This window comes from Bubalus bubalis, chromosome 13 (genome assembly GCF_019923935.1).
Source record: "Bubalus bubalis isolate 160015118507 breed Murrah chromosome 13, NDDB_SH_1, whole genome shotgun sequence".
NCBI lineage: Eukaryota > Metazoa > Chordata > Mammalia > Artiodactyla > Bovidae > Bubalus > Bubalus bubalis.
This window is the reverse complement of record NC_059169.1, coordinates 18,270,163-18,284,721: the sequence shown is the minus strand read 5'-3', so window position 1 is coordinate 18,284,721 and position 14,559 is coordinate 18,270,163. Positions and strand designations below refer to the sequence as shown.

Genomic DNA, 14,559 nt, shown 5'->3' with positions numbered 1-14,559 from the left:
TGTTGATTGTGGGGCAGAAGGTGCTGGTGGAATCCGAGTTCCTGTGTGGGACCCATTCTTTCTATCATCAGCTGAGAGCGGGGAAGGAAAGGGTCTGGAAGGGGATTTTTCAGCTGTGTTAGCACACCTGTGTCAAACTCATTTTTGATGATTTTGTTTATCCTTGGTGTATTTGATAACCCTTAGAAGATTCTTGATCATTTTTATTTTTATTACTTCTAAAGTGTTTATTCCATATACTTTCCCTCATCTAATTCTTTCTCATTCACTTAAATGGAATTTCAGGTAATTTATTTAATATTTTATGATAGTGATGCCAAGTGTGGCTAAGGCAAACCCTGGATTCTGAGTAGTGGTCTGCACTGAAGGACAGTCCACCCCCTCAGGTGATGTCACTCAGAGACCACATCCCAACAGAGAGATGATCATGAGTTTGTGCACCATCGTGTATGCTGACTCTCACAACTACCAGCTAGTTCAGTCACATTATATGAGTGGTTGGGCAAATTGGAGTTGTTCACCATTTCAAAGGATGAAGGAAAGCATCATAAAAAAGTCAATTTATGTGGTGCTATTGCACCTGATAATAATTCATGATGCCAACAGCTTTGAAGTGTGGCACAGTGCAGAGCCCCACAGTTTCCCTTTCCAAGCCCCCATCCACGCTCTCCGTCTTACCATCTCTGCCCCACAAAGCCACACTCTCCTTTCTGTAAAATGGAGAAAATAATACCCACTTCCTAAGGTTTGTTGGGAAGACAAAATGAAATTCATTTTAATTAAATTTTTGAATAATATCTAAATGCATGTTGAGCACTAAGTATTGGGTAACTATTTTTAAAATACCACATATGTGTTTAGGTAAGAGAAAGAGTCTGATGACAGTGGCATTTGTTGTTGCTCAGTTGCTAAGTCATGTTCGACTCTGTGAGTCCATGAACTGCAGCATGCCAGGCCTTCCTGTTCCTCACTATCTCCCGGAGTTTGCCCAAGTTCATTTCCATTGAGTCAGTGATGCCATCCAGCCATCTCATTCTCTGCCACCCTCTTCTCCTTTTGCCTTTGGCAAAGTGGCATTATGTTGCATTAAAGTTATTGTCAGAGACAGTTTTCAGGCCCATAAATATCATCTCATGAGTTTATATCACAGAGATTATAGGTTTGTAGTCCTTGAAGATTTTGATGGACACTTCCTTATGTAGACTCACAGAATAAAAATCAGTTGTTTTCCACATATACCACTGAGCATTAAATATTTCAGAGTAATGTAATTTTCATACAATTTGCCAAAGTCCCAAATAACACTGAGTAAGAAGTCTCAATTATCTACAATTCCTGTCATTGAAATCATCACCTCCAAGGAGTCTTCCTACTGCTAAAACAAATGAAACTGAAGGTGAGATGTGGAAGTTAGATTTAGGCATTTTCATTTTCCAAAAAAGTCTGGGACTGCTCTGAGCTTGTGAACTTGCACACAGCTGCTCTCAGAAAAATGCTGTGATTTATTGAGGAAAACTAAGTTGCAAAATGCTTATTCACCACACACCCCTCATTCAGGGGGAAAAAAAAGAAAGAAAGAAAAAAAAATCAGCAGCTTGTCAGAGCTGAACTGAGTCTTCAGGTCCTTTCATGGACACAAAGGGCAGATGCACTTGAGCCACCAATGCCGGCCGTGGTGGGACCACCAGGGACCGTGTCATTCCCTCCTCAGCACACACAGAACACACTGACTGCAGCTTTATGAAGTGAAAATGCCCAAGAAAAAGAAAATGTGAAGGAGGTGTCCTTAGTCATTTCTTTCCAGAGAGGGGAGCACAGAAGAACAGGCTACTGCATGTGGATATCGAGAACAAAGCCTGAGACTCAGTGTAATAGGTTACTATGGGTCACTTGCTTTTATAGCCTTTACTTGTCTGAGCACCACTGACCCTTGCATTTCATTGTGTGGAGATGTCAGGGAAAGTGTGTACAGAGTATCCCAGCCTGTCCCACTGAACACTGACTTTGTCATTTTGAGATTTCTGTGGGTGTTGATCCCTTCCCCAACTCCTTCCTCAAATCCCCCTTGGGGATGTTTAGTTTTAATATTCTAGTATTTAATAATACTAGTGCTTTGTGGATATTCCTATCAGTGGCTTGCCATTTATATCCTTAGTGGAGATCAAGGTTTAATTTTGATGAAGTCTAATGTTTACCTTTTTAATTCTTTTATAGTTGATGTTTCGTATCCTAAGAAATCTGCATATCCTTAAGAGTGTGAAGATACCTTTCTATGTTCTACCTTTTTAGATATTGGATTTTGTCCATATACAATCATGTCAGCTGTAAATAATGACAATTTTGTATCTTCATTTCCAATATTTATGACTTTTATTTCCTTTTCTTGACTTGCGGCTAGAGTTTCCAGTTAGTGTTGAAGAGAATTGGTTAGATAAGATAATCTTGCACTCTTAGGGCAAAATTTTTCAACATTTTTTCATTACAAATAATATTAATTGCAATTTTTAAGGTAAGTATCTGTTATCAGGTTGATTATGTTTCTTTTAATTCCTCAATTACCAATTATTTTACCTTTTAAAATAAATGAAGAATAGGTGTTGAATTTTAACAAATATTTCTTCTGCATCTCTTCAGATAGTCGTATGATTATTTATCTTTACTGTTTTAATGTGAATTATTAAATGTGATTACTATTTGAAAGTTAAACTTAACATTCCTGGAAAAAACTTTACTTGGTCATAATATAGCATCTTTTTTATGTATTGCTGTGTGTAGTTTCTCAAGAATTTTTGTACTTGTTGTTCATGAAGGATATTCATGTATAATGTGCTTTTCTTAAAATATTTTATCAGCTTTTGGTATCAGAATTATCTCAGTCAGTTCAGTCATTCAGTCATGTCTGGCTTTTTGTGACCCCGTGGACTGCAGCACACCAGGCTTCCCTGTCCATAACCGACTCCTGGAACTTACTCAAAATCATGTCCATCGACTCAGTGATGCCATCCAACTATCACATCCTCTGTCGTCCCCTTGTTCTCTGCCTTTAATCTTTCCCAGCATCAAGGTCTTTTCCAATGAGTCAATTCTTCCCATTAGGTGGCCAGAGTATTGGAGTTTCAGCTTCAGCATCAGTCCTTCCTGAATATTCAGGACTGATTTTCTTTAGGATTGACTGATTGGTTCTCCTTGTAGTCCAAGGGACTCTCAAGAGTATTCTCCAACACCACAGTTCAAAAGCATAAATTCTTTTGTAGCCTTATGAAAATACATGGGAAATATTTCCATTTTTAATGGTCAGTATAATGTGTCAGCTTGACCAGACTATATTCCTCAGTTATTCAATAAAATGTGATCTGTGTGTTGCTCTGTAGGTATTTTGTAGATGTGATTGAAGTCCATAATCAATTGATGTTAAGTAGGGACACTCCAGTGCTCTTGCCTGGAAAATCCCATGGACGGAGGAGCCTGGTAGGCTGAAGTCCATGGGATCGCTAAGAGTCGGATACGACTGAGTGACTTCACTTTCACTTTTCACTTCCATGCATTGGAGAAGGAAATGGCAACCCACTCCAGTGTTCTTGCCTGGAGAATCCCAGGGATGGGGGAACCTGGTGGGCTGCCGTCTATGGGGTTGCACAGAGTCGGACACGACTGAAGTGGCTTAGCATAGCATAGGGACAATTATTCTACATATTCCAGTGGGCACAGTTCAGTCAGCTGTAAAGTTTTAAGACCTAAGCCTTCCCTGAAGTAAAAAGAAATTCTGCTTGTGGATAACAGCATCAGCTTCTGCCCAAGGGTTCCAGCCTGTCCTCTGTAACAGGCGACCCTGAGAATTTGGGACTTGCCCAGTCGAGTTAGATTTGCAGTATTATCTTTTTTATATTGCTAGATTCAGTTCACTAATATGTTGTTTAATATCCCAAGACAGTTTGGTTTATAATTTTTCCTTCCTTCAATGTCTTTATCTGGTTTTTATATCATGATATTGCTGGACTCATGTACCCTGGAAAACCTTGGTAAAACTTTTCTGCACAATGTTTTTGTGAAGCCCTCTAGACTTAAAGTCTTTTCTTTTTCTTTTTTTTTTTTTTTTTTTTTTGGTGCTCAGCTTTCTTTCTTTTTTTTTTAAAATTTTATTTTATTTTTAAACTTTACAATATTGTATTGGTTTTGCCAAATATAGAAATGAATCCGCCACAGGTATACATGTGTTCCCCATTCTGAACCCTCCTCCCTCCTCCCTCCCCATACCATCCCTCTGGGTCATCCCAGTGCACCAGCCCCAAGCATCCAGTATCGTGCCTCGAACCTAGACTGGGGATTCGTTTCATACATGATATTATACATGTTTCAATGTCATTCTCCCAAATCTTCCCACCCTCTCCCTCTCCCACAGAGTCCATAAGACTGTTGTATACATCAGTGTCTCTTTTGCTGTCTCGTACACAGGGTTATTGTTACCATCTTTCTAAATTCCATATATATGCGTTAGTATACTGTATTGGTGTTTTTCTTTCTGGCTTACTTCACTCTGTATAATAGGCTCCAGTTTCATCCACCTCATTAGAACTGATTCAAATGTATTCTTTTTAATGGCTGAGTAATACTCCATTGTGTATATGTACCATAGCTTTCTTATCCATTCATCTGCTGATGGACATCTAGGTTGCTTCCATGTCCTGGCTATTATAAACAGTGCTGCGATGAACATTGGGGGTACACGTGTCTCTTTCCCTTCTGGTTTCCTCAGTGTGTATGCCCAGCAGTGGGATTACTGGATCATAAGGCAGTTCTATTTCTAGTTTTTTTAAGGAATCTCCACACTGTTCTCCATACCTGACTTCAGGCTCTACTACAAAGCCACAGTCATCAAGACAGTATGGTACTGGCACAAAGACAGAAATATAGATCAATGGAACAAAATAGAAAGCCCAGAGATAAATCCATGCACATATGGACACCTTGTCTTTGACAAAGGAGGCAAGAATATACAATGGATTAAAGACAATCTCTTTAACAAGTGGTGCTGGGAAAACTGGTCAACCACTTGTAAAAGAATGAAACTAGAACACTTTCTAACACCATACACAAAAATAAACTCAAAATGGATTAAAGATCTAAATGTAAGACCAGAAACTATAAAACTCCTAGAGGAGAACATAGGCAAAACACTCTCTGACATAAAGTCTTTTCTGTGGGAATTTTAAAAATTATGTATTCAGGGAATTCCCTGGTGGTCCAGTGGTCACGAATTGGTACTTGCATTGCTGTGGGCCTGGTTTCGATTGCTAGTAGGAAAGCTAAGATCCCACAAGCTGCATGTATGTCCAAAACAATAAAATAAAGTAAAAATAAAATAAAGGATTCAAATTCTTAAGTCAATATGCAATTGTCCAGATTTTCTATGTCATTATATTATTCTTGTATGTCATTTTTAAAGATATTTGTCCTTTACATTAAAATTTAAAAATTAATCTGCATGATGTTTATTGTATTCTCTTTGTAATGCTCATGGTATTTTTTGTATTAAAGTGAAAGCTGAAGTGTTAGTTCCTCAGTCATGTCTGACTCTTTGCAACCCCATGGATTGTAGCCTGTCAGGCTCCTCTGTCCATGGGATTCTCCATGTAAGAATACTGGAGTAGGTTACCTTTTCCTTTTCCAGGAAATCTTCCCAACCCAGGGCTCAAACCTGGGTCTCCCATATTGCAAGCAGATTCTTTACCATCTGAGCCACCAGGGAAGCCCAATCTTTTCCATTATCCTCTTTTAATTCATGTGAATGGTAAATTCCCTCCCCCTTCTCCCTTTTCTTTCTTTTCCATTTTGTGGTGATTTCAAAGAACCACGGTTTGTGTTTGTTGATTTTTCTGCTTGGAAGTTAGCTTTCTTTTTCATTCGGGTCTTTTGTCATTTAGTTGCTTAGTTGTGTCTGGCTTTTTGCGGCCTCATGGACTGCAGCACAACAGGCTTGCCTGTCCTTCACTATCTCCCAGAGTTTGCTCAAACTCATGTCCTTTGAGTTGATGATGCCATCCAACCATCTCATCCTCAGTCACTCCCTTCTCCTCCTGCCTTCAATCTTTCCCAGCATCAGGATCTTTTCCAATGAGTCAGCTCTTCTCATCGGGCAGCCAAAGTATCAGAGTTTCAGCATCCAGTCTTTCCAATGAGTAATCAGCATTGATTTCCTTTGGATTTGACTTGTTTGATCTCCTTGCTGTCCCAGGGACTCTCAAGAGTTTTTTTTTTTTTTTTTCTTATTTTCATTCTTCTACATAATTTAATATGCTAGGTTGTTTTATTTATAAGATGGATCTCAAAACCCTTGACTTTTAGTTTTTTTAAGACTTTTTTAATTTAAAAAATTTATAATTTTATTGAAATATAGTTGTTTTACAACTTGTGTTTGTTTCAGATGTACAACAATGTGACTCAGTTATACATATACATATATTCATTCTTTTTTAGATTCTTTTCTCATATAGGTTATCATTGAATGTTGAGTGGTTTCCCTTTGATATACTTTTATACTGTTCTTCTTTTAAAGGTGTACTTTGTTAAATTAGAAAATAAGTGGACTCCAGACTTAAAGTTTGTAATAAGGTTGAACACTGACAAATGTGGAAAGGAAGCTATTGATCAATGAGATATACTAAACAAGAAGGAAGAAATAAACCATGTTTCCCTAAAGCTTCCTGTTGTGCTGGCTAACAAACTGTGAACCAAACCCCACCATTCACTCTACAGTGGAGTTACCTATGACTCTCAGTTGGGAGCGAATTGAAGGATACCCAGGTCCCAGAGCTGACATAGTTGTGAAAATATCCAAGGCAGCCAAATGAGGGATGAAGAATGTTATTAGTGTATCCCAAGCAAAGGACAGGTGTAGAAAAGCTTAGTCTTAGGCTTTGTATGTGGGTATGCAAGTTGTTAGTCACTCAGTTGTGTCTGATGCTTTGCAATGTCATGGACTATAGACTGCCAGCCTCCTCTGCCCATGGGATTCTCCAGGCAAAAATAATGGAGCGGGGTGCCATTCTCTTTTCCAGGGGATCTTCCTGACCCAGGGATTGAACCCGGGTCTCCTGCATTGCAGATTCCTTAACATCTGAGTCAAAAGGAAATCATGGGTTTGTATAGATCTCATCATATAGATAAGACTCACTATTGTTTTATAATGTTGTGATTTAACAGAGTTAAGTGAGTTGAATTCTTTACCAGCTGAGCCACATGGGAAGTCCAGGCAAAAAGATAGGACACTGAAAGATGAACTCCCCAGGTCGGTAGGTGTGCAATATGCTACTGGAGATCAGTGGAGAAATAACTCCAGAAATAATGAAGAGGCGGAGCCAAAGCATAAACAACACACAGTTGTGGATGGGACTGGTGATAGAAGCAAGGTCCAATGCTGTAAAGAGCAATGTTGCGTAGGAACCTGAAGTGTTAGGTCCATGAATCAAGGGAAATTGGAAGTGGTCAAACAGGAAATGGCAAGAGTGAACATCGACATTTTAGGAATCAGTGAACCAAAATGGACTGGAACAGGTGAATTTAACTCAGATGACCATTACATCTACTACTGTGGGCAAAAATCGCTTAGAAGAAATGGAGTAGCCATCATAGTCAACAAAAGAGTCCAAAATGCAGTACTTGAGTGCAATCTCAAAAACGACAGAATGATCTCTGTTCATTTCAAAGGCAAACCATTCAATATCACGGTAATCCAAATCTATGCCCCGCCAGTAATGCTGAAGAAGCTGAAGTTGAACAGTTCTATGAAGACATACAAGACCTTCTAGAACTAACACCAAAAAAAGATGTCCTTTTCATTATAGGGGACTGGAATGCAAAAGTAGAAAGTCAAGAAACACCTGGAGTAACAGGCAAATTTGGCCTTGGAATATGGAATGAAGCAGGGCAAAGACTAATAGAGTTTTGGCAAGAGAACACATGGTCATAGCAAACACCCACTTCCAACAACACAATAGAAGACTCTACACATGGACATCACCAGATAGTGATCACTGAAATCAGATTGATTATATTGCTTGCAGCCAAAGATGGAGAAGCTCTATACAGTCAGCAAAAAAAAAAAAAAAAAAAAAAAAAAAAAAGACCAGGAGCTGACTTTGGCTCGGATCATGAACTCCTTATTGCCAAATTCAGACTTAAATTGAAGAAAGTAGGGAAAACCACTAGACCATTCAGGTATGACCTAGATCAAATCCCTTATGATTATACAGTGGAAGTGAGAAATAGATTTAAGGGCCTAGATCTGATAGACAGAGTGCCTGATGAACTATGGACAGAGGTTTGTGACATTGTACAGGAGACAGGAATCAAGACCACCCCCAAGAAAAAGAAATGCAATAAAGCAAAATGGCTGTCTGAAGAGGCCTTACAAATATCTGTAAAAAGAAGAGAAGCAAAAAGCAAAGGAGAAAAGGAAAGATATACCCATCTAAATGGAGAGTTCCAAAGAATAGCAAGGAGAGATAAGAAAGCCTTCCTTGGTCTTCCCTGATCAGTGCAAAGAAATAGAGGAAAACAATAGAATGGAAAGACTGGAGATCTCTTCAAGAAAATTCAAGATACCAAGGGAATATTTCATGCAAAGATGGGCATTAAATGGTGTGGATCTAACAAAAGCAGAAGATATTAAGAAGAGGTGGTAAGACTCTACAGAAGAAATGTAGAAAAAAAATCTTCATGACCTAGATAATCACGATGGTGTGATCACTCACCTAGAGTCAGACATCCTGGAATGTGAAGTCAAGTGGGCCTTAGAAAGCATCACTACGAACAAAGCTAGTGGAGGTGATGGAATTCCAGTTGAGCTATTTCAAATCCTAAAAGATGATGCTGTGAAAGTGCTGCACTCAGTAACCCAGCAAATTTAGAAAACTCAGCAATGGCCACAGGACTGGAAAAGGTCAGTTTGCATACTAGTCCCAAAGAAAGGCAATGTCAAAGAATGCTCAAACTAATGCACAATTGCACTCATCTCACAGGGTAGTAAAGTAATGCTCAAAATTCTCCAAGCCAGGCTTCAGCAATACGTGAATCATGAACTTCCAGATGTTGAAGCTGGTTTTAGAAAAGGCAGAGGAACCAGAGATCAAATTCCCAACATCTTCTGGATCATCGAAAAAGCAAGAGAGTTCCAGAAAAACATCTATTTCTGCTTTATTGACTATGCCAAAGCCTTTGACTGTGTGGATCACAATAAACTGTGGAGAATCCTGAAAGAGATGGGAATACCAGACCACCTGATCTGCCTCTTGAGAAATCTGCATGCAGGTCAGGAAGCAACAGTTAGAACTGGACATGGGACAACAGACTGGTTCCAAATAGGAAAAGGAGTATGTCAAAGCTGTATATTGTCACCCTGCTTATTTAACTTATATGCGGAGTACATCATTGGAGAAGGCAATGGCACCCCACTCCAGTACTCTTGCCTGGAAAATCCCATGGACGGAGGAGCCTGGAAGGCTGCAGTCCATGTGGTCGCTGAGGGTCGGACATGACTGAACAACTTCACTTTCACTTTTCACTTTCATGCATTGGAGAAGGGAACGGCAACCCACTCCAGTGTTCTTGTCTGGAGAATCCCAGGGATGAGGGAGCTTGGTGGGCTGCCGTCTCTGGGGTCGCACAGAGTCGGACACCACTGAAGCGACATAGCAGCAGCAGCGGCAGCAGAGTACATCATGAGAAATGCTGGAATGGATGAAGCACAAACTGGAATCAAGATTTCCAGGACATATATCAATAACCTCGGATATGCAGATGATACCACCATTATGGCAGAAAGTGAAGAGGAACTAAAAAGCCTCTTGATGAAAGTCAAAGAGGAGAGTGGAAAAGTTGGCTTAAAGCTCAAGATTCAGAAAACTAAGATCATGACATCCAGTTTCATCACTTCATGGCAAATAGATGGGGAAATAGAGGAAACAGTGACTGACTATATTTTTTTGGGCTCCACAATCACTGCAGATGGTGACCACAGCCATGAAATTAAAAGACGCTTGCTCCTTGAAAGAAAACTTATGCCCAACCTAGAGAGCATATTGAAAAACAGGTACATTTCTTTGCCAACAAAGGTCCATCTAGTCAAGGCTGTGGTTTTTCCATTGGTCATGTATGGATGTGAGAGTGCAGTATAAAGAAAACTGAGTGCTGATGAATTGATGCTGTTGAACTGTGGTATTGGAAAGGACTCTTGAGAGTCCCTTGGACTGCCAGGATATCCAACCAGTCCATCCTAAAGGAGGTCAGTCCTGAGTGTTTGTTGGAAGGACTGATGCTGAAGCTGAAACTCCAATACTTTGGCCACATGATACGAAGAACTGACTCATTTGAAAAGACCCTGATGCTGGGAATGATTGAAGGCAGGAGGAGAAGGGGACGACACAGGATGAGATGGTTGGATGGCATCACTGACTCAATGGACATGAGTTTGAGTAAACTCCGGGTGTTGGTGATGGACAGGGAGGCCTAGCGTGCTGTGATCCATGGGGTCGCAGAGAGCCTGACATGACTGAGCGACTGAACTGAAGTGAAATGAGTTGGGTGGTATCAAAGGAGAAACAGAGGTGATGAAGGAGGGATCTGAGAACCAGAGCTAACCTCTAAATTTCCTGAGACGTGCGAGCTACTCTATCTGCTTACATGAAGACTTCACTGACCCTTTCTTTGTGTTAAGTTTGTGTGCCTAGTCACTCAGTCACGTCTGACTCATTAAAACCTCATGGACTGTAGCCAGCCAGGCTTCTCTGTCCATGGGGATTCTCCAGGCAAGAATACTGGAGAGGGTTTCCATGCCCTCCTCCAGGGGATCTTCCCAACCCAGGGATCGAACCCAGGACCCCTATGTTGCATGTGGATTATTTACCATCTGAGTCACCAGGGAAGCCCCATCTCACCACAATATTGGGCTAATGGAATTTCTCCTCCAGGTATAGATTGTCATTCTCTGCAAATTAAAGAATTTTTTTTGAATTGCGAAAAAATCACCATTTTCTCTCAAGAGAAAGATTTCATCTAAGAATTCTTTTATTTGTTCATATGGACTTTGGATAGAATTTCCCAAGTGATGTGGTCCAAATGGGAAATATATAAAAATAATGATTCTCCTTATTTGGGGGATATCAGGACTTGGGTCACTTGCTTCTGGGTCAGTATGCCTCTTTCTATATACCCATCATTATCTCTGTGCCATAGTGTGACAGAGGTGCAGAAGCACTGGCCATGGTGATATGGTCCATCAGATGGGCCTGGAATCCAACCAGATGAGGGGGAATTGTGTGTGGCTTGAATTGGGCTTTTTGGAATTCCTGGGAATGTAAGAGAAAGAAATGAAGTTGGCTTCAAGGAAGGGATTTATTGTGTGTTTAATGTACACTAGAATCTTTTGTTTCCTTCTTCAGATGTTGACTTTTTCTTAGATATTATTTTTATCTTCTACAAACTTCTGTAAAGGGTTTGAAATGGCTGGCAATAAAAGATTCACTAATGTACATACATATGAAAGGAAAAGTGCTCAGTCATGTCCAACTCTTTGGGACCCCATGAACTGTAGCCTGCCAGGCTCCTCTGTCCATGGAATTCTCCAGGCAAGAATACTGGAGTGGGTTGCCAGTCCCTTCTCCACGGGATCTTCCAAACCCAGGGATCAAACCTGGGTCTTCTGCATTATAGACAGATTCTTAACATCTGAGTCACTAGGGAAACCAGTTTGCTGTGTGTGTGTAACAAAACTGTGAGATACATCCTCTTTAAATTGCTTTAGAATTTAGGGCCATGAAATCTGAACCTAACTCCAGAGCTTCTGAGAGCATTAGTAATGGGTCTTCAGTGGGTACCTAAGGAAAAAGCATTGGCACAGCTTCCATGGAGCTCTTCATTTTGATCTTACCTCTGCTTTCCAGGTTACCTGCAAGGCTGGGTTAGTCATAAAAGGCCCTCATCTGGAGTGGTTTAGTCGCTCAGTCCTTTTCATTCTTTTTGACCCCATGGACCCTAGCCTGCCAGGTTCCTCTGTCCATGGGATTTTTCCATGGGATTTTCCAGGCAAGAATACTGAAGTGGGTTGCCATTTCCTTCTCCAGGGGAACTTCCTGACCCAGGGATCAAACCTGGGTCTCCTGCATAGCAGTCAGATTCTTTAATGACTGATCCACCAGGGAAGCCACCTGGGGAGAGCCAGATTATTGAAATGGATGAATGTTGTTCATCAAATGATGCAAGCCTGCTAAAAACCAGTAATTTGGATTTTTTATAATTGACATTATAGTGTTTTGTTTTTTTTTATTGACAAACAACAATGGCAATCCAAGTGACCTAAAGGCTAGACATAGAAGGAGCTGGAAGGACCCCTCCCCATGAACATGAAGTTTGTAGCGTGGTAGAATGCATAGTCAAGTCAGTGACTGTAAGAAATTGTTTTCTGTAGATCTAATTGGAGGGAGGTCAGACAGCCCTATTTTTTTCCACTTATGATTAGAATTTATTCCTTCAGAACTCCATCCTCTTCACTCTGAGTTTTCTTTTGATACCACGGCAGAGATGGGGAGAAAAAGGAAAAGCACATGGGTCTCCATCCAGATCATGCAGTTTGGTTCCTAAGGGCTCCTGGCCACAGAGTCACAGTTCTGTGACTGTTTGTTCCTCCTGCCTGCAGCTGTGGCTCTGGGATTCCCTGAGCACAAACTGCTCCTCTTCTTCTCCAGGATAAGCAATACCTTCCTGGGAAACTTTAGGCCAATCACTTACCCTCCCAACTTCATATTTCTTATCTGTAAAGAGCAGCCAGTGTTAACTCAGACAAATATCTCAACCTTCTCATCCCAGCTCCATTTTGGTCAACATTTCGATCAACTGTGATTACTGCCTGCAAATCATTCATGCTATTCTTTCTATTTGTTAAACAAGCCTATAAAATCAGTCATAAGTCTTAGAATTGTCTAAAAATATTCAGGTATTCTTCCCTGTGTTTCCCCAGCACCCTGAGCAGATCACCATGGATTTGTATCCACCTGAGATTGTAAACTTCAGAGGCATTGGCCCAGACTGGATGAATCTGCAAGTCCCTAGCACCCCACCCAATTTTCATAGCAGGCAGACACTAAATGTTGATTTCATTCTTATTGCCTGATACTGTCCTCCAGGGTATCATACTTTTCCTGATAAAGATGGATGCTTAAATCAGCATCAACCAATAATTTCATTTTCTGTTCTACCTGTTGTCTTTTTAGACTAAGGTCATTTCTCAAGAGAAAATCATCTCAGGGGATAATGTGATAATTAAGAGAATGTTCATGGAATTCAGCACAGGGCCTTACACACAGTACACAAGTTGTAAATGGAATCTGGTGTTATTATAATAGTTAACCTTTGGAATGGGCATTTTAAATACTTAGTATAATGATAGAAAGATGGCTGTAAGTTGGGAGCAAGCTTAAACATGTCATAATGGCTCATGACATGGGCTTGCCAGCTTTTTGATTTAGGCTTTGCAGTGTCCAACAAATTGCTTTTTCTGTCCCTGTGTCTTACTGTCTTCATTTATAAAATTATATAATACTGTTACTAGATATGTTACACTGAATTTGTAATTAACCACTTCTTTATCCCTACATGGATAGCTGAAGCATCTGGATTCCTCATCTGTGATGCCTACTCACTCATCTCTCTAGTAACACCTGCTGACTCCTGAAAGTTTGAGATGCAGCTCCTACTCTCTGAGCCTTAAATAGTCTCATCTGCTAAAAATAGTAATGCCTGCCTCAAAGGGCTACTAAGTGTATCACAAGAGCTGATACCTAGAAAGTTCTTATCAGAGTGTTTGGTGCATGCAATAAACATCATGAGGACCACCTATAATTGTATTTCTTTGGAAGGGAAAACATTCCCTACTGTTTCAACAAGTTTCAAGGAAAGGAGTTTATTCCTAACAAATAAATAAACTTTATCTTTGAAAAGTATCCTTGACGTGAAAGGCCTCTGTATTTTTGCTATTTCAGACATTTCTACTTGTGATTGGTGTGGTGGGCGTGATGGTGGCTGCAGTTCCTTGGACTGCTATACCTGTGATTCCCCTTGGCATCACTTTCTTTTTTCTTCGGTGGTATTTCTTAGAGACGTCACGAGATGTGAAACGCCTGGAATGTACAAGTGAGTTCCGGGGCTCTCAGGTTGGGAGGGCAGTGCAGTCTATCTTCCATTTATGCCGCAATTAACCAGACTGCTGAAACTCTGCAGACTGTTCTATGGAATTTCTCACTGTTAACATTAGGTGATTGAAAGTTATGGCCCCTGAGAGCAGGGTTGTCCCTTAAGGCAGATGGAGCTGGTGGTGGGTCAGCTGCACTTTGCATTTTAGCCCAAGGAGGACGGATGTGAGCACCATGAGGACAGGGTCCATTTCTGTCTTGTTCATGACATACTTCCTGACACTGAGTATCCACTCTATTAATATTATTCTTGAAAGTATTTCATCGTGTTGAAACTAATGTAGAAGGAAAATAGAGAATTTTTCTTCTCCTAAGGTTA

At 40.4% G+C, this 14,559-nt stretch overlaps 2 protein-coding genes across 4 annotated transcripts in view; both read left to right on the top strand.

Moving 5' to 3' along the window:
- The window catches only part of LOC123464831 (ATP-binding cassette sub-family C member 4-like), an 891,549-nt gene that overhangs the window by 184,539 nt on the left and 692,451 nt on the right, over positions 1 to 14,559 (top strand). The window lies entirely within an intron of this gene.
- Positions 1 to 14,559, top strand: part of LOC123464828 (ATP-binding cassette sub-family C member 4-like) — a 293,559-nt gene that overhangs the window by 253,470 nt on the left and 25,530 nt on the right. For 2 of the 3 annotated variants that reach the window (XM_045162458.1, XM_045162459.1), the window contains exon 22: positions 14,031 to 14,181. In XM_045162458.1, the coding sequence (XP_045018393.1) occupies positions 14,031 to 14,181 (151 nt within the window). Of the gene's footprint in view, positions 1 to 13,652; positions 13,923 to 14,030; positions 14,182 to 14,559 lie in introns of those variants that run through there. The other variant, XM_045162460.1, reaches the window with a different exon arrangement.